Below are 27,957 nucleotides of genomic sequence, written 5' to 3'. Positions count from 1 at the left end.
TTTCTTCGTGGCCTTGCCCATCAGCCACGCCTCTCGCCGGCTTGTTCCCGCCCCTCGCCGCGTGGGGCGGTTCTTCCTCCGCCACTTCAGCGATTGGGACGGGCGGGTGCTCGTCTCGCCGCGCTCTGATTGGTTGGGAGGGCATGGGCCCATGCGGCTGCGGCGTCAGCCGAGGAGCGCGCGCCGCGCGGTGGGCGGGGCCGGCGGGGTGCCGCTCAGTGAAGTGCGGCCTCGGCGGGCCGAGCGCGGAGCTAGGCGGCGACATGACGGAGGGCACGTGAGTCCGGGGCTGCGGGGCCCGGCGGGGTGGGGCTGCGGGGCGCCCTGCGGGGTGGGGGCCGCCGGCCTGCGCCGCGCCTCAGCCCGCCTGCCCCCCTCAGCTGTCTGCGTCGTCGCGGGGGACCCTACAGGACCGAGCCCGCCACGGACCTGGGCCGCTGGCGGCTCCGCAACGAGCTGGGCCGACAGACGTGGACGTACCTGCCGGGGGAGGAGGCCGCGGGCCGGGAGCAGACCGCGCTGGAGGCCCACTCCCTGGGCCTGGACACGGTAAGTGGCCCGGCCCGCGACCCGCGTGCGCGCCCCGGCTGGCCCTCGGCTGGCCCCGGCTGGCCCCGGCTGGCCCCCGGCTGGCCCCCGGCTGGCCCCGGCTGGCTGGCCCTCGGCTGGCCCCGGCTGGCTGGCCCCCGGCTGGCCCCCGGCTGGCCCCCGGCTGGCCCCGGCTGGCTGGCCCCCGGCTGGCTGGCCCCCGGCTGGCCCCCGGCTGGCTGGCCCCCGGCTGGCTGGCCACGGCTGGCCCCCGGCTGGCTGGCCCCCGGCTGGCTGGCCCCCGGCTGGCCCCCGGCTGGCCCCGGCTGGCCCCCGGCTGGCCCCGGCTGGCCCCCGGCTGGCTGGCCCTCGGCTGGCCCCCGGCTGGCTGGCCCCCGGCTGGCTGGCCCCCGGCTGGCTGGCCCACGGCTGGCCCCGGCTGGCTGGCCCCCGGCTGGCTGGCCCCCGGCTGGCCCCCGGCTGGCCCCCGGCTGGCTGACCCCCGACTGGCCCCCGGCTGGCTGGCCACGGCTGGCCTCCGGCTGGCTGGCCCACGGCTGGCCCCCGGCTGGCCCCCGGCTGGCTGGCCCCCGGCTGGCTGGCCCCCGGCTGGCTGGCCCCCGGCTGGCCCCCGGCTGGCTGGCCCTCGGCTGGCCCCAGGCTGGCTGGCCCCTGGCTGGCCCCCGGCTGGCCCTCGGCTGGCCCCCGGCTGGCTGGCCCCCGGCTGGCCTCCGGCTGGGCCCTGACTGGCCCCTGGATGGTGCCTGGCTGGCCCCTTGCCGCTGGCCCCCCGGCTGCCTGGCCGGTCATGCGGGCCGGTGCGGTGGGGGCGCTGGGAGGGCCGTGTGGATGGCGGCCTGTCTCTCACTTCTGCTCCTGCCTAAGAAATGGGTCTAGTTTTAGATCTGTAGGAGAGTGAGCCAGAGCAGCGCACCTTAGTGCTCCGTGGTGTGGTGCTAGGGTTGGGCCCAGGCCCTTGGCTTTAAATTGCTCTGGGTTTGCCCTCCTTGCCAGTTAACTGGAGATGAGATTCTCGTGGAACTGGCCTTCCGAGTAACTAGGGTTACAGGTGTGAGCCACCTTCATCATGCTCTTTGGTTTTGTTTTATTAACAGGAAGTTCTCTGACCCAGTGTCTGGCTGTGTGCGTCCCTGTAGGAAGTTCAGCCACACACGGTAGTGTATAAACCGGCCCTCGGCCCTGGCCTGGGCCCCAGCCTAGCCCTGCCCTAGGGAGCTGCCCCATATCCCAGAGGTCTTCAGTGCCAGTCCATACTTGGAAAGGCCTAAATTTATTTATGATATTTTGAACTTTTGAAGAAATATGCAGATGTCACTTGAGAGCATAATTATAAGAACATGGACTGGTCCTTTTCAGTGAGGTGTGATACTATCATCCAGGACATCAAAGTTTTTGATAGCTTAAAATAATTTTGATTCAGGCTGTGGAGGAGAAGGACTTAGCTGGCTGGTCAGCAGGCATCTCAGCTTTCTGGTTTTTTGTTTTTTTTTTTTTCTTATTCTTCTTCTCTCCATTTGCAGGGAAAATATTTTAAGGACTTGCCCAAAGCTCAAACAGCCCGTGAGGGGGCTCTGAATGGAGTAACATTTTATGTGGAGCTGCAGGCTGAAGATGGGCACTGGGCAGGTGATTACGGTGGCCCACTCTTCCTTCTGCCAGGTATAGCATGCCACCTCAGCTCAAGGGCAAAGTTACTCAGGCAGGGCCAGGGCAATTGGTGACGCAGGTGGAAATTCAGGGTCCAGTCCTTCTGCATCTGGTGCTGGGGAATGGACACAGAGCTGTCAAGAATGATCAGTGCTCTGACAAAGAGTGAGCGGAGGCTTTTGAGTCACAGTATGAGGTGGGAAGGGTACAGGTGAGGTGAAGGTCTCACCCTGTGCCAAGGTTCCGCAGGAACAGGTGGCAGGTGAAGAGCTGACGTCTACATGAGCACTCATGTCTGTTGTGAACTCATCCTGAAAGGGTGGTTGAGGGACCCTGGCAGGGAAACCTCAGGTTCGGGCTAGTGAGTGTTAAGAGGATTGCAGTTGGATGCCTGAACCCTAAACTGAGTTGGCTAGACAAGATTGTTTATCTACAGAAATATTCAGCCTTATAATGTGGGAGATTTCCTCCCTGCAATTAAGACTCTTCTCCCCCAGACACTTGTGATCCTATTATCTCAGTGACCTGAATTCGTTTTTTGTTTTTTTTTTTGGTCAGTTATGGGCCTTGAACTCAGGGCCTGAGCAGTATCCCTGAGCTTTTGCTCAAGGCTAGTGCTCTACCACATGAGCCACAGCCTTTTCCACTTTATGTGGTATTAAGGAATCGAACCCAGGGCTTCATACATTCTCTACAAACACTACTACTAAGCCCCTATGGGCTTGTTTCAGTAGTAACTCTGTCCAACATGGGCACCTGGTTCTAGTGAGGCTGCTGTGAGGGGAGTGGTGAGTGATAACCCGGGAGCCCTGTGCACCAGAGGACCAGTGCACCAGGCTGGGAACCTCCTCAAGGCACTGTTCAGAGCTTGGAGTCTCTATGACACAACACAGGGGCCAGATGTGGCTGTGTGGCTCGGCCGGTCCTGGGCTGTGAGCGCCACCAGTGCTGCCCATGGCCCTCCTGAGCCCTGGTCCCACGTTCTTTGATTGACCCTGCAGGAATTCACAGGAAGGAGACCCAATTCCTTGCTAGGGTGGGGTCCTCAGTACACAAGGGTACTGGGCTTAGCAGTGTGGAGGACTTTCACTCAGTGAGGAACATCTTTCCTGAAACGCAGGGCTCCTGATCACGTGCCATGTGGCACACATCCCCCTGCCAGCTGGGTGCAGAGAGGAGATGGTGCGGTACCTGCGATCTGTGCAGCTCCCGGATGGCGGCTGGGGCTTGTGAGTCTGCCCACATATGTGTGCGTGCATGTGTGTGTTGTGTAGGCTGGGCTCAGGTTTTCAGGTAGCTGTTGAGGCAGGGTAATTGCAGCTGTGGGCATGGGCTTGGGGTAGAGGGGAGAGGGCCTGGCAAGAGGAGGGGGGGGTATGTGCTTTAACTTCATGCCTGTTGTGAATGGTTTCATGGTTTATCTATCTCTTGAGACCTACAGACCAAGATAAAGCCATCAGTTTTTGTTTTGTTTTGTTTTTTAAGATATCAGTAAGAAAGCTGAGCTCTGATGGCTCACACCTGTAATCCTAGGCTGAGATCTGAGGATCATGGTTCAAAGCCAGCCTTGGCAGGAAAGCCCATGAGACTCTTATCCCCAACTAACCACCAGAAAACCAGAGTGGCACTGGGGCTCAAGTTGTAGAGTGCTCTCCTTGAGCTGAAGAGCTGAGGGACAGCGCCCAGGCCCAGAGTTCAGGCCCCATGACTGACAAAAAATCACTAAGGTAGAACACTGTCTCTGCCTCCGAGTGGCAGCAGATGGAGCCTTGCTTTCTGTGCAGCACACCCTCTGGGAGCAGCCCTGCCCCTCAGTGTAAAGCTACTCAGATGTCAAGGGATATGAGTGAACTCTCTCTGGGAGTGGCTACACACACAGTGCCTCCTGTGTTTTCATGTCATATTGGTGGAAGGTATTTTAGCATTCTTTTTTTTTTTTTTTTTTTTTTTTTTTTTGTCGGTCATGGGTCTTGAACTCTGGGCCTGGGCGCTGTCCCTCAGCTCTTCAGCTCAAGGCGAGCGCTCTACCACTTGAGCCACAGCGCCACTTCCGGTTTTCTGGTGGTTTATTGGAGATAAGAGTCTCACGGTCTTTCCTGCCCGGGCTGGCTTTGAACCGCGATTCTCAGATCTCAGCCTCCTGAGTAGCTAGGATTACAGGTGTGAGCCACCGGCGCCTGGCTTTAGCATTCTTTTCTAGACAAACTTCACTACCAGTGTTGCTTTCTGTTTTAGAAATAGTGGCAGGTCACTTCCCCACTAGTTTTCTACTTGCAACAGGCACATCGAGGACCAGTCCACGGTGTTTGGAACGGCACTCAACTATGTGGCTCTCAGAATCCTGGGTATTGGGCCCGACGATCCTGACCTGGTACGGGCTCGGAACACCCTTCATAAGAAAGGTACATCCTGCATACATGTGATAGTCGAAGGACTTGTGTCGTGTTGACAGGAGCAGTGAGCACTTACAAATGAACATCAGGAACATTTCCAGCTGACACATGGCAAAATAAATGGACAGGGAATTCAGAATAGGGAGAAACACATCTAAATTTTTTTTAACACACATTAAAAACCTGCTAATTCTAGCCCCACAACCGGACCCCAAAAAAAAAAAAAATGATATCTAAAACCAACATGTTATTCACTGTTACTGGATCAGTGTATAGTCTGCCCTCTGGAGGCAGTCCAGACCTAGTGAGCAGTCCTGTGGAGCTGGGTTCTGCTCATGTCCTCCACACTTGCCATTCTATGCACCAGCTTTCTGCTTCTACTTGTCTCTGGGCTTTGAAATCTGACCTCTGGCAGCATTTATAGTTCCTGCTGTTTCAGAAGTGAAGCACAGCATGTGCTAGGGTCTGGCATGCCCTCTACCTTGCTTCTCAAAGACCTATACCCCACCATACCCACCCTGTTCTCTTCTCCATGCACTAGGGCCTCCTATCCGCTCCCCAAGGCCCTTTCTGGGCTCCCATACACTGCATCCTCCCATCCTATTTTTTTTTTTTTTTTGGTCCGGTCATGGGGCCTGAAATCTGGGCCTGGGCACTATCCCTCAGCTCTTCAGCTCAAGGCTAGTGCTCTACCACTTGAGCCACAGCGCCACTTTCGGCTTTTTTCTTTTTGCTTATGTGGTGCTGAGGAATCGAACCCAGGGCCTCAGGCATGCAAGGCGAGCACTCTACCGCTGAGCCACCTTCCCAGCTCCCCCATCCTATTTTTTTAGCCATCTTAGAAACTCCTATTTTTTACTTACATCTTTTTTTTTTTTAACCAGTCTTAGGGCTTGAACTAGGCTTAGTTGCTGTCCCTAAGCCTAAGAGAAATAAGTTTCATGGACTTTTCCTGCCTGGGTTGACTTTGAACCACAATCTTCAGATCTCAGCCTCCTGAGTAGCTAGGATTATAGGTATGAACCACTGGCACCTGGCTTAAATACATTTTTTTTTTGTTGATCGTGGAACTTGAACTCTGGGCCTGAGCACCATCCCTCAGCTGTTCAGCTCAAGGCAAGCGCGCTACCACTTGAGCTACAGTGCCATTTCTGGTTTTCTGGTGGTTTAATGGAGATAAGAGTTTCATGGACTTTCCTGCCCAGTCTGGCTTTGAACTGCAATCCTTAGATCTCAGCCTCCTGAGTAGCTAGGATTACAGGCATGAGCCGCCAGTGCCTGGCTTAAATACGTATTGTTATGAGATCTTATATTCTTTTCATTGTTGTAATTAATCATCAGCCTTTAAGGTCATTGATGCTGAGTTCATGGGTACTGTAAGTTCTGAAGCTCTCCTGATGCCTGCCTTGAGGAGCATTGTGTTTGGGCCGTGCTTTGCCCAGTAGCTTCCTTGGTCTTTTTGATATTCATACACTTGGGTTTGGCCAAGCCTTCTCATAAAGCATGTCAGATTCAGTGCTGTCATGTCCTGTGCTTGAGGCCAGCTGTTGCTGGTGTCTGGAGGCTGGTCCATCATTCTTCCTGCACTGGGCTATTTGCCAAGCAGGCAGCATAGGTGTGATCTGAGTGGGAAAAGCCTCCCCTCCCCTCTCCTGACATGTAAGCACAAGTGGGCCTCTTGCTATCTGAGCATGAAGTATCCCTACAGCTTGAGTAGGTGCCTTCATGGGCTCCTTCCTGGATTTAGAGGCTTCCAACTGCTCTCCTGGAATCTGACATACTTGTTCTCGAGAACAGTGTTGGTTCCATCCAGTGTCCCCAATAGCTCTAGAGCCTGCTTCCTGTGTAGGGGTTGCAGAGCCTCCAAGGCTGCCCTTGGTTCATGCAGGAAGGGGCTCAGGTGACAGCTGTGACTGATCTTCACGGACAGGCTTGTTCTCTTTGCAGGTGGTGCAGTCGGTATCCCCTCTTGGGGGAAGTTCTGGCTTGCTATCCTGAATGTTTACAGCTGGGAAGGCCTGAACACCCTGTTCCCTGAGATGTGGTAAGCCTGTCCTATGCTGTTGCACTGTCTTCCCTGGTAGAGCGTCAGGGCTGCATGGGTGCCTTCCCTGGTAGAGTGATGGGGCTGCGTGGCTGCCTTCCCTGGTGGAGCAACGGGTTGCGTGGCTGCCTTTCCTGGTGGATGAGGTTGTGTGGGGCCTCTAGAGCCTCTTCACGCCCTAAGTCACTGGGCAGGAGAGAGAAATGCACTGAATCAGGCCAGAGATCTGCTAGGTAGTGGGGGTTTGGGAGTGGCACAGACACTTGGTTATGTAGGGTTGTGGTATAGATCTACTGGTTCTGAAAGTCCCAGTTATGTATAGGAGTAGAGGATGGAGGTCCCCCCTAGCCTCAGTTCTCAGGTGGTTACTCTGTCTCCTTCCCCTTATCTAGTATGTTTACTTAGGCTCAGATGTCACTTAAGCCACCAACACGTCTGCATGTGTCTTTTTTGGGGGGGTTGGGGTCCCGTCATGGGGCCTGAAATCTGGGCCTGGGCACTGTCCCTCTGCTCTTCACTCAAGGCTAGCACTCTATCACTTGAGCCACAGCTCCACTTCCAGCTTTTTTCTTTTTGCTTATGTGGTACTGAGGAATCGAACCCAGGGCCTCATGCATGCAAGGCAAGCGCTATACCATTGAGCCACCTTCCCAGCCCCTGCATGTGTCTTTTAAGTGTATTTTAATAGAATGGAAGAATGGATAGTATTTGCCTAGTAGTGCTTGTGTTAATTCCTTACTATCTGAATCCCATGTTCTGGTGTTTGTTTGTTTGTTTGCTTGCTTGCTTTTTAACTATGTAGTGAGAGTTGTGAACTTTCCCCAGAAGGCATCATAGACATACAAGCCCACTAATATCACCACATAGGGAGGGGTGTGTAGAGTCCTTGGAGGGCAGGCAATGCCCAAACCAGAGATGCCTCCCAGGCACTAGACAGCCTGACTTCAGCCAAAGGGAGTGGTGCTCATGCTGGCAGAGGGAGTGACCAGCAGCCACCTGGTAGCCCAGATTAGAAGGCCCAGGTCCCAGGGCTGACACACACAGGCAGGCTTATGACCTGTTGACCCACTGAGATGTGTTGCTTTCCAGGCTGTTTCCCAGCTGGATGCCTGCACACCCCTCCACTCTCTGGTGCCACTGCCGACAGGTCTACCTGCCCATGAGCTACTGCTATGCCACCAGACTGAGTGCCTCCGAGGACCCACTGGTTCAGAGCCTCCGCCAGGTGAGCCTCTGACCCCAGGGATGTGGGGAAGGCATGTCCACACTGGGATCTAGCAGCATGGTCCCCGTTGAGGGACCCTGCCAGCCTCTACCATTTTTCTTGTAAATAGATAATAAACATTCTGCTCAGAGGGATTTGTGCCTTGGGACAGGCAGCTGCCATGGCCCTGTGTCCCGAGGGGACCCTGCATGTGTGCTCAGTCCCTGAGCAGTCCAGACCCACGTGTGGATTGATGTCCTTGGTCAGCAACCCTGAGGTGGAGTTTGAGTATAGGGTGTATTTTGTGCAGTGCCCTTGTGAAGGAGGAAGGAGTAGCTTTGGGGCTCAGAGCTGAAGCAGCTCCTCTGCATGGCCCTGATTGAACTGAGATGGCCAGGCCTGACACCATGCACTGGTCATTCATTCAGTTATTCAGCCCCCGGCAGCGCAGGACTGAGTCCTGAGGACTGGCAGTTCGAGGCCACTTCTGGTGGAGTCCGCCTCTCCTCTGTGTCCAGGAAGCATGTCTGCTTTCCCTACCAGCTGCAGCTCAGGTGTCCCCCACCCTCCAGGAGCTCTATGTGGAAGACTATTCCAGCATCAACTGGCCGGCACAGAGGAATAATGTGTCCCCAGGTGACCTGTACAGGCCCCATAGCTGGCTGCTTCGTGTTGTGTATGGTAGGTATCTCCCTAGAGAACCTCTCGCCCTGTGCCTGGAAAGGCCTGAGCAGCAGGCAGCGGGGGTGTTGCTCATTTGGCCTGTGTTATTCCTCTTCTTATCCTGTCTGTGGCAGTGGGCGACCTCGTCTGTGCCAGGCTCTGGGGTGGGAGACGTAGCCCTGGTCTGCTGATCTGTATCTAGGGCAAGCCAAGTTTGATGTTCCGTCTTGAAAGGCCCATAAACACTACCAGGGCAGGATAAAACTTCCTGGTTAAGAAGGAGGAGGGGCAGGGAAGGTGGGATAAATGGGAAATGAACCCAGATAAAGAGGGCTAGATGCTGCGCTGTTGGCCAAGGCCACACTGGACCCAGGCCCCCTGCTGCCCCTCTGCTGCCCTGCAGGGCTCCTCAACCTGTATGAGCGCTTCCACAGTACCACCTTGCGGCACCAGGCTGTTCGGATGCTGTACGAGCACATTGCCGCCGATGACAGCTTCACCAAGAGTATCAGCATCGGCCCGGTCAGTTCCCCACCCCTGGTGCCTGTGCCACCCCTGGACGCAGTGGGTACCTGTCAGATACCCCAGGGGCCAGTCTCTGTGGAGCTGGGCGTGAGGGAACCTCCCTGGAGCCCCGGACCTCCAGACGGTGGTGATAAGACTCCTGTCTGTATCCCCTGTGCCCTGGGTTCCGTGCAGAGAAGCCACTCATCCTGTCACTTGCTCTTGACTAGTGTCTGCATACCTGCTTCTAGGAGCCACCTCCTGAGTTTTGCCCAGCTCCTCTGACTTTCCTGGTGCCACCCCAGTAATCTAGCATTTGCCTTTCTCTTAGAATTGAGAGGTGCCCGGGGAGGGGCCATGGGGATATCGGGGCCCTTATGCACCATTCCTGCTTTCCCTGTGCTGGAGGGTGCTAGGGCTTCTGGTCCTGCTTGGCCTCCGGGGCTACGATTCTGAGGGAAGCCAGAATATATGCAGGTATATTCAAGGAACAAGCCTGGGGCCCGGTGCCCACTGGCCATGGCCAGAGCGAGGCTGGCCGCGCAGGGGGTGACTGGGGTGATGGGTGTGCTGTGGCAGTGGTGACCACCCTGTGGTGAGCCAGTCCATGGTTCCTCTAGATGAACCCAGCAGGCACTGCTGGGGGGCTCAGTATCTCGGTGGCCCTTCCAGTGACCTTGACTGATAGTCTCTGTCTGAGTCATTTCGTAGGGGCCCTGCTGTGCTTCAGGGGCTTTTAGGAAGCTCCTACTAGAATAGAAAGTGCCCTGAGCTGATCCTGGAGCAAAGCTGCTTAAGCCCTGATGTCTGCTTCTCCCACAGATCTCTAAAACCATCAATATGCTTGTGCGCTGGGCTGTGGATGGGCCGGGCTCTTCTGCCTTCCAGGAGCATGTCTCCAGGATCCCAGATTACCTCTGGTGAGTATGGCGTGCAGAGTTGCAGACATGGTGCTGGGTCCCTACACCTGAGTATACAGTGGGATGCCAGGTGCGTGGTGCCTGTGAGGTTGTTTTTGGATGGGATACCTGCCCCTTGGCAGGAACATTGGATGGCTCCATGAACAGACCAGGACAACGGTGGGTGGGTGGAGGTAGGTTCAGGTGAGAGTGAGGAAGGCCTGTGGACTGCCCCTGAGGCGGGGCTAGTCTCAAGAACCCTGGCGGGAGCTCCTGTGCTGTGGAGGCCTCTTCCCTCAGGAAGCCTGGCAATGGACGAGGACAGCAGAACCCTCTGCTTGTCCCTGCCAGGCAAGCCCTGGTCTGAGGTCTGCCATCGTGTTTGCTGTATGCCCATGAGCCTAGCTGGGCAGTACCAAGGCCAGCACTAGGCCTCAGGGTGATGGACGCTCATAGGGCACAAGCCGTGTGCCCCACGTCCTCCCCCTCTCCCCCATGCTGTGGCTCTGGGCAGCTGGTTGGACATCTGGCTTTCTCCGTATCTTTTACGTGGCTTTTCTTGTTCTCACAGGCTGGGCCTTGATGGCATGAAAATGCAGGTAAGGGCTGCGAGACCCAGGCTGCTGGCCTTCTTTGCAGCCATCTCTGCCCTTTGTTTATGTTTTATATTCATTTTAGACAGGTCTCACAGTGTAGCGCAGGCTATCCCTAAATTTATGTGTCTCTGCTTCTGCCTTCCCAATGGTAGGTTTACAAGCATACTTTACCATGCCAGGCTTATCCTGTATTTGGCAGTCCTTTGGATTTTTTTATTTTTATTTTTATTTTTTTGTTGGCGGTGGGGCCTGAACTCTGGGCCTGGGTGCTGTCCCTCAGCTCTTCAGCTCAAGGCCAACGCTCTACCACTTGAGCCACAGCACCATTTCTGGCTTTTTCTGCATATGTGGTGCTGAGGAATTGAACCCAGGGCCTCAGGCTTACAAGGCAAGCACTCTACCACAGAGCCACCTTCCCAGCGCTCCTTTTGGATTCTTCAAGATTCAGAAGTTAAAGCTGGCCATGATGTTGCATGCCTGTAATCCTAGTACTTGGGAAGTGGAGGCAGGAAGAGCACATGTTTGAGGCCAGCTTGGGCAACATAGAGAGACTGTCTTAAAGAAAGGAGGAAGGTTACAATAAAAAATTAAAAAAATAAAAAAAAAACCCACCAGAAAACCAGAAATAAATAAATATATACATTAAAAAAAAAAAAAAAAGAAAGGAGGAAGGAACACAGTGCCCATCCAGCAGTGCTTGCGAGACTAGGCTGCCATCTGGGCCTGGTGTCTCCAGGAGCCATGAGGCCTTCCCAGGTGCCTCTGTCTCGGGTGCTGCCCACTCTCCTGTGGGCTTCCACAGCGACTGTCAGGTGGACTGAACTGCAACAGACCCTGCATACGCGCTCCCCTACTGCTGTGGTACAAGGTGACCTCTGGGTAGTGTGGCCTGCCCTCTGCACCATCTTCTGGAGGTTCCTCTGGAAGGTCACTAGGAGCTCTGTACCCTCAGCTCCTGGTTCCTGGGGTCACCTTGGCTGTCCTTCTCTTATAATGTGGGTACAAGAAGTCTATCTAGTCTGTAGAGTATAGCTAGGTCTGAGTGCAGCACAAGGACTTCCTCTCTGGCATAGGAAGAGGGCACATGTGGACGACTATAAATAGAAGGAAATACTTAGCTAGAGATGGCACATCATGTGTGATCAGCATCTTTCCAGATACTTCTTGGGTTCTGGCCAGCAAATGCTCTGGTCAGAGGTTTCTTTCTTTTAAAAAAATTTTTTTGGTCGGTCATAGAACTTGAACTCAGGGCAATGTCCCTGAGCTTTTTTTGCTCAAGGCTAGCACTCTACCACCGAGCCACAGCACCACTTTGGTTTTCTGGTAGTTAATTGGAGATGAGAGTCTCACAGACTTTCCTGTCCAGGCTGGCTTAGAACATGATCCTCAGATCTGAGCCTGAGCCACTGGTGCATGGCTGGGCAGAGGTTTCTGACTGGAGTCTGTGACCCCTGAGGAGCCATGGGGGAAGGCTTCTGTCAGATACTTCAATAGTCTCTGGACAAGACTCAGTGCCATTTGGCCACCCAACTACCCAACTTGTGAACTGGGACTGTCCCGGAGCCAAGCTTCCAGGGTGAAATTTGAGGTTGGGCCTTCTTTAGCCCATCCGTGCCCTCTAGTGTCTCAGGTAGGTCCTGCCACCTCAGGCACACTTCTCTCAGTGGGAAGTGCTTCTGCTCGCTCCATGCCTGGGGTGCTCTGTGCGCAGTGGGACTGGAGATCTGTACAGGATTAATCCTAGATACGTCCTGACAGCCGGTGTCCTGCTGCCAAGATGGGTAGGGGTGGGAGGGCCTCATTATTCACTTTGGACTAAGGGAAACAGCATTCCCAGGCTTGGCTGGCTGAAAGGATGCTCAGGGCTCTTGAGCTTGGACAAGAAGACATTATAGGTTAAGGTAACTGCGTATCCTTTACATGCAGGGCACCAACGGCTCACAGGTCTGGGATACCTCGTTTGCCATCCAAGCTATGCTGGAGGTACGTGCTTCTGGCTTCCCTGTAGCCTCCACCTTACCTGCCTGCGCCAGGGGCACACGTCCACTCCGAGATGTGACACTGCTGAACACACATGCTGTCCCATGAAGCTCCCACTAGCCTAACACCAAGAAACCTGTTCAGGTGCTGCCCCTCCGTGGCAGCCTGGATGCTGGACTAGTCTGGTCTTTGGGAGTCCAGCCTGTGGGGAGCTGTTCAGAGGGAGCAGGCCTGGTAGCTCCCAAGGAACTAACTGCCAAGGCTGTAAGGGCACAGGGCTTTTAGAGCTTGAGCTACTGTGTGCCCATTTTTGTGCATGTGCTAGAGAGGAATGAGGGTATTCATGTGCTGGTGGAATCCTGAGGGTGTTTCTGAAACAAGGCCTAAGCCAGATGGGGCTCCCTAAGGTGAGGCTGAGGCTCTTCACTTTGGGTGTTAGAGGACTTCAATCTTCATTTATGGCTCACTTTTATCTGTGCAGCAACAAACCCTAGAACTCCCTACAGATACCTCTCCAGAGATATGTGTCCGTCTGGTTCTTGGCTGTGGTGGGGAGAGGATGATGCCAAGATGGTCAGGGATTGGCTAAGCCATACTGTCCTCTGTCTTACAGGCAGGTGCACACCACAGGCCCGAGTTTCTGTCCTGCCTGCAGAATGCACACAGATTCCTGCGGCTTTCACAGGTGAGGTCTGAAACTTCCTCACCTTTTCCTTTCCCAGATTGCCTCCACTTTGCCCTAACCAGCTAGGCTGCCTCAGTCACCTAAGGGCAGCTCTTGCCGTAGCCTGCAGTGGCTGTGGCCAGCTGGTAGCTCCTGGTCTCTGTGCTGGAGCCGCTCTGTTCAGAAGGTCTGAGCTGGCCTCCTCAGAAGCTGCCCACCAGGTTGGCATACCTTCCCAAGCCCATCTGAACATTTTCAGCATCTCACCCCTGCCTACCACCCCATCTGTAGTCTCTGTCGTGTGTTCTGTTTTTCTCTGCCAGCCCCTACCCCTGCCCCAGTCAAAGCACTCTCCTCCGCCTTGTTCCAGCTGGCATTGCCCCTGCCTAGAGCACCTACCCACCTGTCTCTGGCTTTCTCGCCCCACCCCACCCCCTTTTTTTCTGGTCATGGGTCTTGAACTCTGGGCCTGCACGCTGTCGTCCCTCAGCTCTTCAGCTCAAGGCTAGCACTCTACCACTCAAGCCACAGCACCGCTTCCCGTTTTCTGGTGGTTCATTGGAGATAAGAGTCTGGAAGGCTTTCCTGCCTGGGCTGGTTTTGAACTGTGATCCTCAGATCTCAACCTCCTGAGTAGCTAGGATGACTGGCGTGAGCCACCAGTGCCCCGCGCTTTCTCACCTTTGAACTCACTAGGGTGAGCTTCTTGGGGGCCTCCATGTGGCTGAGGCTCTCTAGGGCTGGTGGGGGTCAAGTCAACATTGCTCTTCCCTCATTGCAGGGCCAGCGTGTGCACTTGCAAAGCAGCCTGGGCCCTGCTGCCCACCCAGGCCTGTTTGCTCTGTCATTAGCTGAGCTGAGCAAGGCAGCTTAGGAGCTGCCTTAAGTTCTTTGGGGCTGCAATGGGAGAGCAGGTTGTCCAGCCCTCTCTGCTGGTCCTGCTTCTCAGCAGTGGTACGGCTGTGGGTGCCATACTGCAGTAATGGTAGCTGTGGCTAGCAGTAGCTCCAGCCCCCAGACCGCAGCACGAGGCTCTGCACGCCATTGTGACCATGTCCTCTTGGTGCTGCCTAGGTCCCAAACAACCCTCCCAGCTATCAGAAATACTACCGCCAGATGAACAAGGTACGTATGGGCCAACTCCCCTAAGTCCCAAAGCTCAGCTAGCCCTTTCCTTTGGACTTCCTGCTTCCTGTGCAAGGCTGTCTTTTGTGGGCCGCTCTCATCCCCTGGGTAGTTTGAATACGTGTGGCCATGCCTCAGGGTAGCTCATTCATTTTGGCACACACTGGTCCATCTGATGAGTATCCCACCTTGGGTTCCCTGGTCCCGGATGGGCCTTTGCTCTGCTGGTGAAGTCTCAGTGGTCACACTTGTGTTGTCCAGGGCGGCTTTCCCTTCAGTACGCTGGACTGTGGCTGGATTGTTGCTGACTGCACTGCCGAGGCCTTGAAGTCTGTGCTGCTCTTGCAGGAGAAATGTCCCTCTATTACCGAGCACATCCCCCGAGAACGGCTCTGTGATGCTGTGGCTGTGGTGAGCATCACACCCCATGTGGTCTCACCACTGCTCCCAAGCTTTATCTCAGTAAACCAGGATAGGCTGTGGGGGTTCGTGTGGGATCTGAACTCTGAGCTAAACCTTCAAGGTGCACGTTGGCCATGTGCACAGGGTCCTGTGCCTAGGGGCTGGTGCCTGTCCTGGCCATAGCGACTCATGGGAGGCTGTGAGGTGGTCTGTTGGGTGTCCAAAGGAAAGCTGAGAAATTCTGTTCTCCCTTTGTCTATCTCGTGTGTGTGTGTGTGTGTGTGTGTGTGTGTGTGTGTGTGTGTGTGTGTGTGTGTGTGTGTGTGTGTGTGTGTGTGTGTAAGTACTGGGGCTTGACCTTGGTCAAGCTTTTTTGCTCATAGTTGATGGTCTGTCACTAGAGCTATGCCGCTAGGTCTTGCTTTTTACTGGTTAATTGGAGATAAGAGTCTTGAAGATTTTTCTGGTTTGAACCTTGATCCTCAGATCTCAGCCTTAGAATCACAGCATATCGTGTAGCTGGGATTGTGTGCATGAGACACAAGCATTTGGCTCAGTTCTGTTTATTTCTGCAATCTTTTCAGCACCTCTGGTTCTCCTACACGTTTGACCATGGAGTTTTGTACTGCCCTGGCATTGACCATGGCTCATAAGCAGATGAACACATCAGGTGTTTTTCTGGGTGGCTACAGAGGCCCTGATTGCTATGGCTACAGCAGCTGCATTGGGCACTTGAGGGTTTGCTCCACACAAAGATTGACTTCTATCTCCTGTTCCTGCTCTGTGGATGGTCAGCTCTGAGCTGCTTTTAGAAAGCTCGGTTGTGATTTGTGGCTGCAAGCACACTCAGTTCTTAAGTTATCCTCTGATTTTAGTTTTTTGTTTTTGTTTTTTTTGGGTCTGGTTGTGGGGCCTGAACTCTGGGCGCTGTCCCTCAGCTCAAGGCTAGAGTTCTACCACTTGAGCCACAGCGCCACTTCTGACATTTTTCTTTTTGCTTATGTGGTGCTGAGGAACCGAACCCAGGGCCTCAGGTATGCAAGGCAAGCACTCTACCACTGAGCCACCTTCCCAGCCCTATCCTCTGATTTTAGTTGCTGAGCATGAGGAACAGCGATGGAGGGTTTGCCACATATGAAACCAAACGTGGGGGATACTTGCTGGAGCTACTGAACCCCTCAGAAGTCTTTGGTAAGTGAGTTGGCCACCAGAATGCCAGAGCCAACATGCTGGCAGGTCTATGCTAAGTGGAGTCCCAAGTTAGTGGGGATACTGGATTGTGGCTGAGAGGCTGTGGCTCTGTCTTGGAGGCCATGGAGGATCTGGGTGGATTTACACACAACTCGTGGGCCCCAGCCTGTGCCAGCTCTTGCTTGTGCATCGCGTCTTGTGCTGTGTGGAGGCTGTCGTGCACCCCAGTGTTCTCTTGTGCTGTGGACCAGCGCGTCCGGAGCACTGGGACCCACGGGGCAGGGATCTCGGGAAAGGCGGGCAAGGAGTCGGCGAAGTGACAAACAGACACAGACTCAACAGAGTTGCATCTGAGGAGAATTAACATTCTTATACAGTGTGTGATTGTGACATAGATTCCTTGTTTATTTAAGCATGTAATCAATTTTTTTTTAAAGGCAAAGCATTGATAAATTACATGAAAATTGATGACCATCCCACCAACTGTTTAAGCGAAGTGGTGTGAAACAAGTCTAGCATATTGTTTAATAGAATGCGTCATCTATTCAGCCTTTTTATGTTTAATAATTAACAAACCTAAGACAGGGCTGTACTTATATTGTACTCTTTTTATTTTTATTTTTATCCAACTATTTTCATCTTTATAAGCTCCTGTATAAGGAAATGGTTCTTCGGTTGGTTCAGGAAATATGATGTTACTAACTTTATATATTTTGTGTGAAACCACCATCTATTCCCTATAACGTAAGTTGGACTAAACTTAATCATAACTGTTGGGAGAATCTTTCTTTTTCTTTTATAATCAGAGGTCCCTTTTTTTTAGAACTCTCTGAACTACTGGGATAACTCTTTCTAACTTAGTTTAATTCATTGATTTTTTCTGTTGGACATATCTGGAAATTTTAAGTCTCTATATTTACTATGCGTGAGCTGCAAAACCGCTTGTGAAGTTGTAGGAGTTTCTGGAGGCAATGTCACATCAGATGATAGATTGAATGGGGCCACAGGGGAACTGTGGGGGTCCCTTGGGAGCCTGTGCTACAGTCTGCTGAGGTGTGTTTGCATGCTGTCGCTGAGGTTTTGGTCTGGCAGGGAAGGCTGTTTTTTTCCTGACTGATCTTTATGTAAGCCCTCTTCCTTTCTGGTCTCTAGTTTTCTTGCTTCTTGACCTTTCAAGTTTTTTTGTTTTGTTTTTTGGGGTTTTCCATTTCCAGCCTTTTTTTTTTTTTTTTTTTTTTTTTTGGTGGTTAATTGGATATAAGAGTCATGACATGCCGGGCACAGGTGTCTCTTGCCTGTAATCCTAGCTACTCAGGAGGCTGATATCTGAGGATCGTGGTTCAAAGCCAGCCCGGGCAGGAAAGTCCATGAAACTCTTTTTCCTTTTTTTGGTCCGGTCGTGGAGCCTGAACTCTGGGCCTGGGCGCTGTCCCTCAGCTCTAGAGCTCAAGGCTAGCGCTCTGCCACTTGAGCCACAGCGCCACTTCCAGCTTTTTTCTTTTTGCTATGTGATGCTGAGGAATCGAACCCAGGGCCTCAGGCATGCAAGGCAAGTGCTCTACCACTGAGCTACCTTCCCAGCGCTACCTGTGAAACTCTTATGTCCAATAAACCACCAGAAAACTGTAGCTCAAGTGGTAGAGCACTAGCCTTTAGCTGAAGAGTTGAGGGACAGGGGCTGGGAAGGTGGCTCAGTGGTAGAGGGCTTGCCTTGCATGCCTGAGGCCCTGGGTTCGATTCCTCAGCACCACATAAGCAAAAAGAAAAAAGCCGGAAGTGGCGCTGTGGCTCAAGTGGTAGAGCGCTAGCCTTGAGCTGAAGAGCTGAGGGACAGTGCCCAGGCCCAGAGTTCAGGCCCCACGACTGGACCAAAAAAAAAAAAAAAGAGTTGAGGGACAGCGTTGAGGCCCAGAGTTCAAGCCCCAGGACAACCAAAAAAAAAAAAAAAAGAGTCATGACTTTCCTGTCCAGACTGGCTTTGACCCATGATCCTCAGATCTCAGCCTTCTGAGTAGCGAGGATTATAGGCGTGAGCCAATGGTGTCTTTTTTTTTTTTTTTTAGCATATATTAGTTGTGCAAGGGGGGTTCATTGTGGCATTCCCACACATGTATTCAATGTATGCCTAGTGGTCTCTGCTCCTCTATAACTCTCTCCTCCTATTCCACTCTCCCTTGAAACAATCTCAAACAAGCCAGTTGTCTAGGATGTGGTGCAGCTGTATACTGTGTCCTGTGTCCTGTCTCCCTTCCTTTATAGCCAGCACATGTGCAGGTCTATCTCTTTTGTGTACACTGGGCGATTGTGGGGTGATAACTACTTGCAGGTAGCGCACACTGCTGGACTCTTGCTGGCCCTGGTCTGGGGTGGGCTCACAGGCCTCGCCCCTGCTCTGTGGTGGCTCACAGGTCTCACCCCTGCTCTGTGGTGGATTCACAGGCCTCACCCCTGCTCTGTGGTGGGCTCACAGGCCTTACCCCTGCTCTGTGGTGGATTCACAGGCCTCACCCCTGCTCTGTGGTGGATTCACAGGTCTCACCCCTGCTCTGTGGTGGATTCACAGGTCTCACCCCTGCTCTGTGGTGGATTCACAGGCCTTACCCCTGCTCTGTGGTGGCTTCACAGGTCTCACCCCTGCTCTGTGGTGGATTCATAGGTCTCACCCCTGCTCTGTGGGTGGCTCACAGGCCTCACCCCTGCTCTGTGGTGGATTCACAGGCCTCACCCCTGCTCTGTGGTGGGGCTCACAGGCCTCACCCCTGCTCTGTGGTGGATTCACAGGTCTCACCCCTGCTCTGTGGTGGATTCACAGGCCTTACCCCTGCTCTGTGGGTGGCTCACAGGCCTTACCCCTGCTCTGTGGTGGATTCACAGGTCTCACCCCTGCTCTGTGGTGGATTCACAGGCCTCGCCCCTGCTCTGTGGTGGATTCACAGGCCTTACCCCTGCTCTGTGGTGGATTCACAGGCCTCGCCCCTGCTCTGTGGTGGATTCACAGGCCTCACCCCTGCTCTGTGGTGGATTCACAGGTCTCACCCCTGCTCTGTGGTGGATTCACAGGTCTCACCCCTGCTCTGTGGTGGATTCACAGGCCTTACCCCTGCTCTGTGGGTGGCTCACAGGCCTTACCCCTGCTCTGTGGTGGATTCACAGGTCTCACCCCTGCTCTGTGGTGGATTCACAGGCCTCGCCCCTGCTCTGTGGTGGATTCACAGGCCTTACCCCTGCTCTGTGGTGGATTCACAGGCCTCGCCCCTGCTCTGTGGTGGATTCACAGGCCTCACCCCTGCTCTGTGGTGGATTCACAGGTCTCACCCCTGCTCTGTGGTGGATTCACAGGTCTCACCCCTGCTCTGTGGGTGGCTCACAGGTCTCACCCCTGCTCTGTGGTGGGCTCACAGGCCTCACCCCTGCTCTGTGGTGGATTCACAGGCCTCACCCCTGCTCTGTGGTAGATTCACAGGCCTCGCCCCTGCTCTGTGGTGGATTCACAGGCCTCGCCCCTGCTCTGTGGGTGGCTCACAGGCCTCGCCCCTGCTCTGTGGTGGATTCACAGGCCTCACCCCTGCTCTGTGGTGGATTCACAGGTCTCACCCCTGCTCTGTGGTGGATTCACAGGTCTCACCCCTGCTCTGTGGTGGATTCACAGGCCTTACCCCTGCTCTGTGGTGGCTTCACAGGTCTCACCCCTGCTCTGTGGTGGATTCACAGGCCTCACCCCTGCTCTGTGGGTGGCTCACAGGCCTCACCCCTGCTCTGTGGTGGATTCACAGGCCTCGCCCCTGCTCTGTGGGTGGCTCACAGGCCTCGCCCCTGCTCTGTGGTGGATTCACAGGTCTCTCCCCTGCTCTGTGGTGGATTCACAGGCCTCACCCCTGCTCTGTGGGTGGCTCACAGGCCTCGCCCCTGCTCTGTGGTGGGGCTCACAGGCCTCACCCCTGCTCTGTGGGTGGCTCACAGGCCTCGCCCCTGCTCTGTGGTGGATTCACAGGCCTTACCCCTGCTCTGTGGTGGGGCTCACAGGTCTCACCCCTGCTCTGTGGTGGATTCACAGGCCTTACCCCTGCTCTGTGGTGGATTCACAGGTCTCACCCCTGCTCTGTGGTGGATTCACAGGCCTTACCCCTGCTCTGTGGTGGATTCACAGGTCTCACCCCTGCTCTGTGGTGGATTCACAGGTCTCACCCCTGCTCTGTGGTGGGGCTCACAGGCCTCACCCCTGCTCTGTGGTGGCTTCACAGGCCTCACCCCTGCTCTGTGGTGGGGCTCACAGGCCTCACCCCTGCTCTGTGGGTGGCTCACGGGCCTCACCCCTGCTCTGTGGTGGGGCTCACAGGCCTTACCCCTGCTCTGTGGTGGGGCTCACAGGCCTTACCCCTGCTCTGTGGGCGGCTCACAGGCCTTACCCCTGCTCTGTGGTGGCTCACAGGTCTCACCCCTGCTCTGTGGTGGGGCTCACAGGCCTCACCCCTGCTCTGTGGGTGGCTCACGGGCCTCACCCCTGCTCTGTGGGCGGCTCACAGGCCTCGCCCCTGCTCTGTGGTGGATTCACAGGCCTCACCCCTGCTCTGTGGGTGGCTCATTGGCCTCGCCCCTGCTCTGTGGTAGATTCACAGGCCTCGCCCCTGCTCTGTGGTGGATTCACAGGCCTCACCCCTGCTCTGTGGTGGATTCACAGGCCTTACCCCTGCTCTGTGGTGGGGCTCACAGGCCTTACCCCTGCTCTGTGGTAGATTCACAGGCCTCGCCCCTGCTCTGTGGGTGGCTCATTGGCCTCGCCCCTGCTCTGTGGGTGGCTCATTGGCCTCGCCCCTCCCTCCTGTTGCAGGGGACATCATGATCGACTACACCTATGTGGAGTGCACCTCGGCAGTCATGCAGGCACTGAAGCATTTTCAGGAGTACTACCCAGAGCACAGGGCAGTGGAGATTGGGTAAGGAAGACAGGCTCAGCTTGCTCTGCCATGCAGACATTGCCATCAGACCAAGCCACAGCACGGCTGCCTCATTTGCTAACAGTAAACGTGGAAGTGGTTTCAGATGACCCCAGATCTTACCCCTGGGTAACTGAGTGTGTGTGGGTGCTGGGGCTTGAACTCAGGGCCTGGGTGCGTCCCTGAAAGTTTTTGCTCAAGACTAGCACTTTACCACTTTGAGCCACACTCCACTTTCTGCTTTTTGGTGGTTAATTGAAGATAAGAGTCCTATGGGCTTTCCTGCCCAGACTGGCTTCAAACTGCAGTCCTCAGATCTCAGCCTGCTGAGTAGCTGGGATTACAGGAGTGAGCCAGTAGCATCCAATAAAATTTTCTTAATTATGTTAAAAAACGGGACAAACATACCTAACTCCATCATCAGTTCCGAATAAATGATAGCTACGCATTCTAGATACTGAGAGGCAGGCAGAGTGCTCAGAGAATCCTTTGGGACTCTCAGTGGAACATAATTGCTATCCAAGCCCCTGCACAGCCCAGGGCTTATGAAGAGGGGCTGCTTTCCTGTCTCCTCAATTGTTGGTTACCAGTGCTCACTATAAAATTGAACTTGTAATCCTAGCTACTCAGGAGGTTGATATCTGAGGATCACAATTCAAAGCCAGCCCAGGCAGGAAAGTCCATGAGACTCTTATCTCCAATACACCACCAGAAAACCGAAAAGTGGCACTGTGGCTTAAGTGGTAGAGTGCTTGCCTTGAGCTGAAGAGCTGAGGGACAGTGCACAGGCCCATAGTTGAAGTCCCACAATCGACAAAAACAACAAAAAAATACCTTCTTTTATGAAATTTTACACTGTGAACATCCTTGTGCTTGTCTTCAAAGGCATTTTGACACTCAGTTCTTGTGGAAATGACCTAGGAGTTGCATTGATGTTGTCTAGGTTAAAGTTTTGTAGATTCTTCTATATCTGTATGATTATGTTATTTTATCTTTCAATGTTAACTTGTTGAGTTCAGTAAAGAATATTTTGTTATGGTTTTACAGCTATGATTACGGAAGGTTGGTTTGTAATTTTCTTTTCTTTGACTGATCTTGTCATGTTCTTCTATTAAGATAATGATGAAGCCAGGTGCCAGGGGCTCACACCTATAACCTAACTATTCAAGAGACTGAGATCTGATGATCTACCCCAATCATGATCCTCAGATTTCATCCTCTTGAGCAGCTAGGAATTCTGGCATGAGCCACTGGTGCCTGGCTGAATATTCTCTTTGACCTGTTTTTAAGGGAGACCATGCCTGCCTTCCTGAGGCTGAACTACGGTGGGGTTGGGGTTGGGCATTGTAGCTTTGCTGACATGTTCATTGGGCCCACCATGCTTGTATTTCAGTGATACCCTCAGGCAAGGCCTGGAGTTCTGCCGGCAGAAGCAGAGGGCTGACGGCTCCTGGGAGGGGTGAGTGATTTCCCAGTCCACTCACAGGAGGAGGAGAGGAGAGGACAGGAGACATGCACAAGGCTGGGTTTAGTCTTGCTGTGGCCTTCCTGAGAGGCTGGATGTTTGCTGCACTGAAGTTCCTGGGGCTTCCTGAGGTCCTTGCTCCTTAGCCAGTCCAGGCCTTTCCTTACACCTAGTGTTTGGGCTGTGTGTGGGAAGTGTTTTGTCCCTCCTCCCACCATATTCATCAGTCCCTACATCGTGGCTGGGCAGGGCCGATGATACTGTCTTAAGTGCTCTCTACGTTCACAGGGCAAGTGGCAGGGAACTGAGGGAGTGAGAATGCTGTCATAACCTTTCTCTGCTGCACAGAGGTGTCTCAGGGTGGGTGGAGTGCCGTGATCACACTGGGAGGACCAAGGCCAAGGCTCTCCTTTGTTTCCCTTCAGCTCCTGGGGAGTTTGCTTCACCTATGGCACCTGGTTTGGTCTGGAAGCTTTCGCCTGCATGGGGCATACCTACCGCGACGGGTGAGTGCGTGGCTTGCTGCAGGTGGGCGAGGGTATGACGTTCTGCCATGGTGATCTTTACTCTGATGTTGATCTTTACTCTGATGTTTGATTTTGTTTTTTTAAATTTTTTTTCAGTTGTGGGGCTTAAACTCAGGGCCTGGGCGCTGTCCCTAAGCTCTTTTGCGCAAGGCCAGCACTCTACCACTTTGAGCCATTGCTCCACTTCCTGTTTTCTGGTTGTTGATTAGAGATAGAGACTCAGGGACTTTTCTTTCCTGCCAGGGCTGGCTTTGAACTGCAATCCTCAGATCTCAGCCTCCTGAGTAGCTAGGATGACAGGTGTGAGCCCCCAGCACCTTTATTTTTATTTATTTTTGTCATTCATGGGTCTTGAATTCTGGGCCTGGGTGCTATCCTTGAGCTTTTCAATTCAAGGCTAGCGCTCTACTGCTTGAGCCACAGCACCACTTCTGGTTTTTCTGGTGGTTTATTGGAGATAAGTGTCTCAAGGACTTTTTTGCCCGGGCTGGCTTTGAACCACGATCCTCAGATCTCAGCCTCCTGAGTAGCTAGGATTACAGGGGAGTCACTGGTGCCAGGCTTATTGAATGTTTTTAAGTTTAATTTCTTATTTAAAAAACTTTCAGGGCTGGGAAGGTGGCTCAGTGGTAGAGCGCTTGCCTTGCATGCCTGAGGCCCTGGGTTCGATTCCTCAGCACCACATAAGCAAAAAGAAAAATGTTGGAAGTGGCGCTGTGGCTCTAGTGGTAGAGCGCTCACCTTGAGCTGAAGAGCTGAGGGACAGCCCCAGGCCCAGAGTTCAAGCCCCACGACCGGACCAAAAAAAAACAAAAAAAACCTTTCAGACAATAGTATAAGATTGGTGTTCCAGAACATGAGAGTCCTTTGTTGGATTGGACTTCCTTGTCTCCTGAACCTCATGGCTCTCCACAGCTCTGGCTCCTGACCCCATCCCAAGTGGAGAGGGCTGGGGTCTGGGACACTCTGGGGAGCAGGCCTTCTGTCAAAGCCCTGATTTTAGGTGTGTCACCCAGAGCTCTTGGACCCAGTGGGGACTGAAGGTTAGAATGCACTGTTAACTGGGGCAAACTTTTGGACCCATTGGTGACAGGGTTAGGGTACACTGTTAACCGGGAGCAGCCTTGGCTTGCTGCACCCAAAGTTGGCTGCTGCTGCAGGCCGCAAGGCAGCCCACTTTCCCCTGGTGTGGTGTCTCAAATTTGGTCTTTACAGGGTTGTCCGTGCAGAAGTCTCCCGGGCCTGCAACTTCCTCCTGTCCCGACAGATGGCCGATGGAGGCTGGGGAGAGGACTTTGAATCGTGTACGCAGCAGCATTACGTGCAGAGCACCCAGTCCCAGATCCATAACACATGCTGGGCCCTGATGGGCCTGATGGCTGTCAGGTAGGGGCAGTGGCCAGGTGATCAGGGACACTTGACTGGGAGCAGGTGGCCGAAGTTGAGTGCAGTTAAGGAAGAGATGATGGGACCACAGCTTCACTGCTGTTCCTCTGTGGAATGGATTCAACTCTAGGAGCCATGTGCCCTGTTCCCAAGCTAGGTGGCAACCTGTGCAGCTGAGCAGAGCCTTGTAGAACGTCTCATCTCTTAAGATGTGGACCACTCTGTCGTGCCTGTGTAGGTGGTCAGCAATGGCAGGTGCAGAAAGAAGAAGCAGGGGCCAGGGGTGGGGATGCCGCTTCCCAGTGTGTCAAGATGCTGCTGCCTCCATGGTCAGAGGTGCCCAGAGGCTGCTTTAGCTGCCCTTGCCCTCTTGTGTCCATCCCATCACTGGTGTGTGCCACACTCACCCAGGCTCGTGCACTGGCAGGTGTGTGCACACGGGTATATCCACTGGGAGGTTATACACACACACACGCAGGCTCATGCACTGTCAGGTGTGTGCACACGGGTATATCCACTGGGAGGTTATATACACTCACATACACACAGGCTCATGCACTGGCAGGTGTGTACACACGGGTATATCCACTGGGAGGTTATATACACTCACATACACCCAGGCTCATGCACTGGCAGGTGTGTACACATGGGTATATCCACTGGGAGGAGGTTACACACACACACGCAGGCTCATGCACTGGCAGGTGTGTGCACACGGGTATATCCACTGGGAGGTTATATACACTCACACCCAGGCTCGTGCACTGGCAGGTGTACACACGGGTATATCCACTGGGAGGTTATATACACTCACATACACCCAGGCTCATGCACTGGCAGGTGTGTACACATGGGTATATCCACTGGGAGGAGGTTACACACACACACGCAGGCTCATGCACTGGCAGGTGTGTGCACACGGGTATATCCACTGGGAGGTTATATACACTCATATACACCGGCTCATGCATTGGCAGGTGTGTATCACATGTACACTCGCAGTCACTTGCCTTGTAGAAATATGGACACATATATAATATAAGCACTTTCAGGTTTATAGGCATATATATGCACTCATATATGTGCTAGGTAGAAAGCATGTACACATACCACAAACTCAGTAGTGTGCATTTGCATGTACATACACATACTATATCCCAGGCCTGTGCACTTGCAATTATATATACATACATACACCTACAAACCAAGGTATCTGCACCAGTGCACATACGCGTATACATATACGCCCAGGCATATGTACCTACAGGTATATGTGCACAGAAGCACACTTAAGTGTTATGCATTTACAAGTCTTTGTACATGCATGCTCACCCAGACAAGTGTATGTGTATAAGCACACAGGTATATGCACACCAGTGCACACTCTGCGCACCCTGTACTTCCCATTTGCTGTAGAACCACTTGGGAAGTCTTCCTCCTCCCCCAGTCAGTGTGCAAACCTGCTGGGCAGCCCCCACGGTTGGTGCTGGCTCTGTGGGTGGACCCCTCAGAGCTTTGTCTCACCCTTGTCAGCAGACACATCAGTGCGCATGGTTTCTGTGGCCCTCAGTGAGAAGACACTAGTCTTCTCCCGGGGAGCCAGTCAGTACCTTGCGCCAGGCTGCAGTGGTCAACCACCTCTTGTAGGGACAAGTAAGCCATGCTTACTTCTGTGTTGTGCTCAGAGTTCCTAGGAGGAAGAGGTATAGAAACAGCCTGTAGTGTGCTGGCTGTGCAGTCACCTTTGTCATCAGAGGTACAGCGTGTGTGCTTGAGCATGGCTGTATGAGGTGGAGAGAGGGTGTGTGTGTGTGTGTGTGTGTGTGCGCCTGTGAGCACACGGGCCTGTTACACCTCTTGTCATCAGAGGTACAGGGTGTGTGCTTGAGCGTGGCTGTGCGAGGTGAGGGTGTGTGTGTGTGTGTGCCTGTGAGTGCATGGGCCTGTTACACCTCTTGTCATCAGAGGTACAGGGTGTGTGATTGAGCGTGGCTGTGCGAGGTGAGAGGGTGTGTGTGTGTGTGTGTGTGTGTGTGTGCCTGTGAGTGCTTGGGCCTGTTACACCTCTTGTCATCAGAGGTACAGGGTGTGTGCTTGAGCGTGGCTGTGCGAGGTGAGGTGTGTGTGTGTGTGTGTGTGTGTGTGTGTGTGTGTGTGTGTGTGTGTGTGTGTGTGTGTGTGTGTGTGTGTGTGTGTGTGTGTGTGTGTGTGTGTGTGTGTGTGTGTGTGTGTGTGTGTGCTCGTGGGCCTGTTACTCCAGTCTCCTCTTCCCCAGGCATCCCGACGTTGTGGCTCAGGAGAGAGGAGTCCGGTGTTTGCTTGAGAAGCAGCTCCCTAACGGTGACTGGCCTCAGGTGCGTCTGGGCAGTGCTGACCTCAGGCTGGCATGCTGACCTTTACCTCTTCTTCATCTCCCTCCTCGGGTGCTGTGGGGGTCTGAGATATGGACATTCTGTAGTCAGGGGCTTGGGCTGCTGGCTGGTCTGGGATGGGTTGCCAGATCTTACAGTCCTGAACACATCTTGCTGTTATTCATGAAGGCAAGGCTGGACAAGAAGCCCCTGCAAGACAGACTCTTGGCTTTGCCATGTTACTTGCCCCTGAACTCTGGCAGGTGTATGTGCTCACACTCACACTCACACACACACACACACGTGCGCACACATGGGTCTACATGCTGCCCACCCTGCACTTCCCATTCGGTTTAGAACATGGTTTGTGCCCTCCCCCACCCCCCGCCACGCTGGTGAGAAGTGACATGGCCGTCTCTGCCCGTCACTGCAGGGGGGTGTGAGCTGCCCCCGGCCTGTGGCAGCCACTGGCAGGGCTGCAAGGGCTGCGACCTAGGGAGAAGGGCTGCTGTAGCCAGGACTCTTGAGGTGGGGCCCAGGCCGACTGGGCTTTAGTTTTGTTCACTTTGCCTGCGCAGACTATCCCTGGAGACAAGCGTCTCGGCTGCCTTGTGGCTGTTATGCTCTTTTCTCGGTGTCATTCCAGGAGAACATCTCTGGGGTCTTCAACAAGTCCTGTGCCATCAGCTACACAAGCTACAGGAACGTCTTCCCCATCTGGACCCTGGGGCGCTTCTCTAACCTGTACCCTGACAGAGACCTGGCTGGCCTCCTCTGAGCTGTCTGCCTGTGATGGTGGCTGGCAGCTGGTGGACAGACTGGGGGGTCTTGACCGGCTAGGTCCCCCTTGGACTCTCCCTTGGACTCCAGCCCTTCAGGTCCCCTTGGCCTTGAGGTCCAAGGCAAGGACAGTCAGGGCTTTAGGCACTTGTTAGCATAGGTTGGGTTTTGAGAATAACTTGGGTGAGGAAGGGGACAAGATGAACCATGACATCTGAAGAGGAGGTACAGATATTGTGAAGTGCCTAGGCACAAGTCTTTCCCAAAGGGGTGAGACTGGAGGGTTTTCTTGACCAATAATTGAGTCCTTTGGGGGGCAGCAGTAGCACTTTCTGCCTGGAGCTATTGTGGAGAAGGCCGGGGCCAGGCTTCCTCCAGGCCAGCTGTTCTGCATCTTCTACTGGCAGGGTGTGGGGGTTACAGGAATCCCATGATGATGGAATGGCTGGCTAGTGAGCAACCCCTGAGGAGCGTGGCCCTGGCTCATGGTGCGCGTGCCTCACCCCCCCTCCCCCCCCGCAGCCACTCTCCCTGGAAACTCCCAGCCACGACCAGATCACTGTAATGAAATAGGTTTGTGAAAAAGGAAATGCAGATCCATTTTATATTAAAAGTGTAATTAAATAAATAATAAACTTTAAAGTCACTCACAA

At 53.9% G+C, this 27,957-nt stretch overlaps 1 protein-coding gene across 2 annotated transcripts; it reads left to right on the top strand.

Moving 5' to 3' along the window:
* Window positions 1–194: 194 nt before the first annotated feature.
* Window positions 195–27,957, top strand: LOC138832610 (lanosterol synthase). 2 transcript variants are annotated; one of them, XM_070030878.1, is made up of 22 exons: window positions 195–277; window positions 381–549; window positions 2,070–2,208; window positions 3,317–3,425; window positions 4,477–4,598; window positions 6,537–6,633; window positions 7,723–7,858; window positions 8,410–8,518; window positions 8,904–9,022; window positions 9,827–9,924; window positions 10,475–10,502; window positions 12,426–12,482; window positions 13,093–13,164; window positions 14,218–14,268; window positions 14,530–14,679; window positions 15,765–15,861; window positions 20,690–20,795; window positions 22,189–22,254; window positions 22,686–22,766; window positions 24,003–24,173; window positions 26,449–26,527; window positions 27,171–27,957. In XM_070030878.1, the coding sequence occupies exons 1-22, from the start codon at window positions 264–266 to the stop codon at window positions 27,300–27,302; spliced, it is 2,202 nt and encodes a 733-aa protein (XP_069886979.1). In that variant the 5' UTR covers window positions 195–263; the 3' UTR covers window positions 27,303–27,957. The 2 variants fall into 2 exon arrangements, with proteins under 2 accessions (XP_069886979.1, XP_069886981.1); XM_070030880.1 differs by having other exon boundaries at window positions 232–277; window positions 411–549.

Source organism: Dipodomys merriami, unplaced genomic scaffold (assembly GCF_024711535.1).
Source record: "Dipodomys merriami isolate MVZ:Mamm:240054 unplaced genomic scaffold, mDipMer1.0.p SCAF_2, whole genome shotgun sequence".
Taxonomy (NCBI): Eukaryota; Metazoa; Chordata; class Mammalia; order Rodentia; family Heteromyidae; genus Dipodomys; species Dipodomys merriami.
This window is presented reverse-complemented; position numbering and strand designations above follow the sequence as displayed.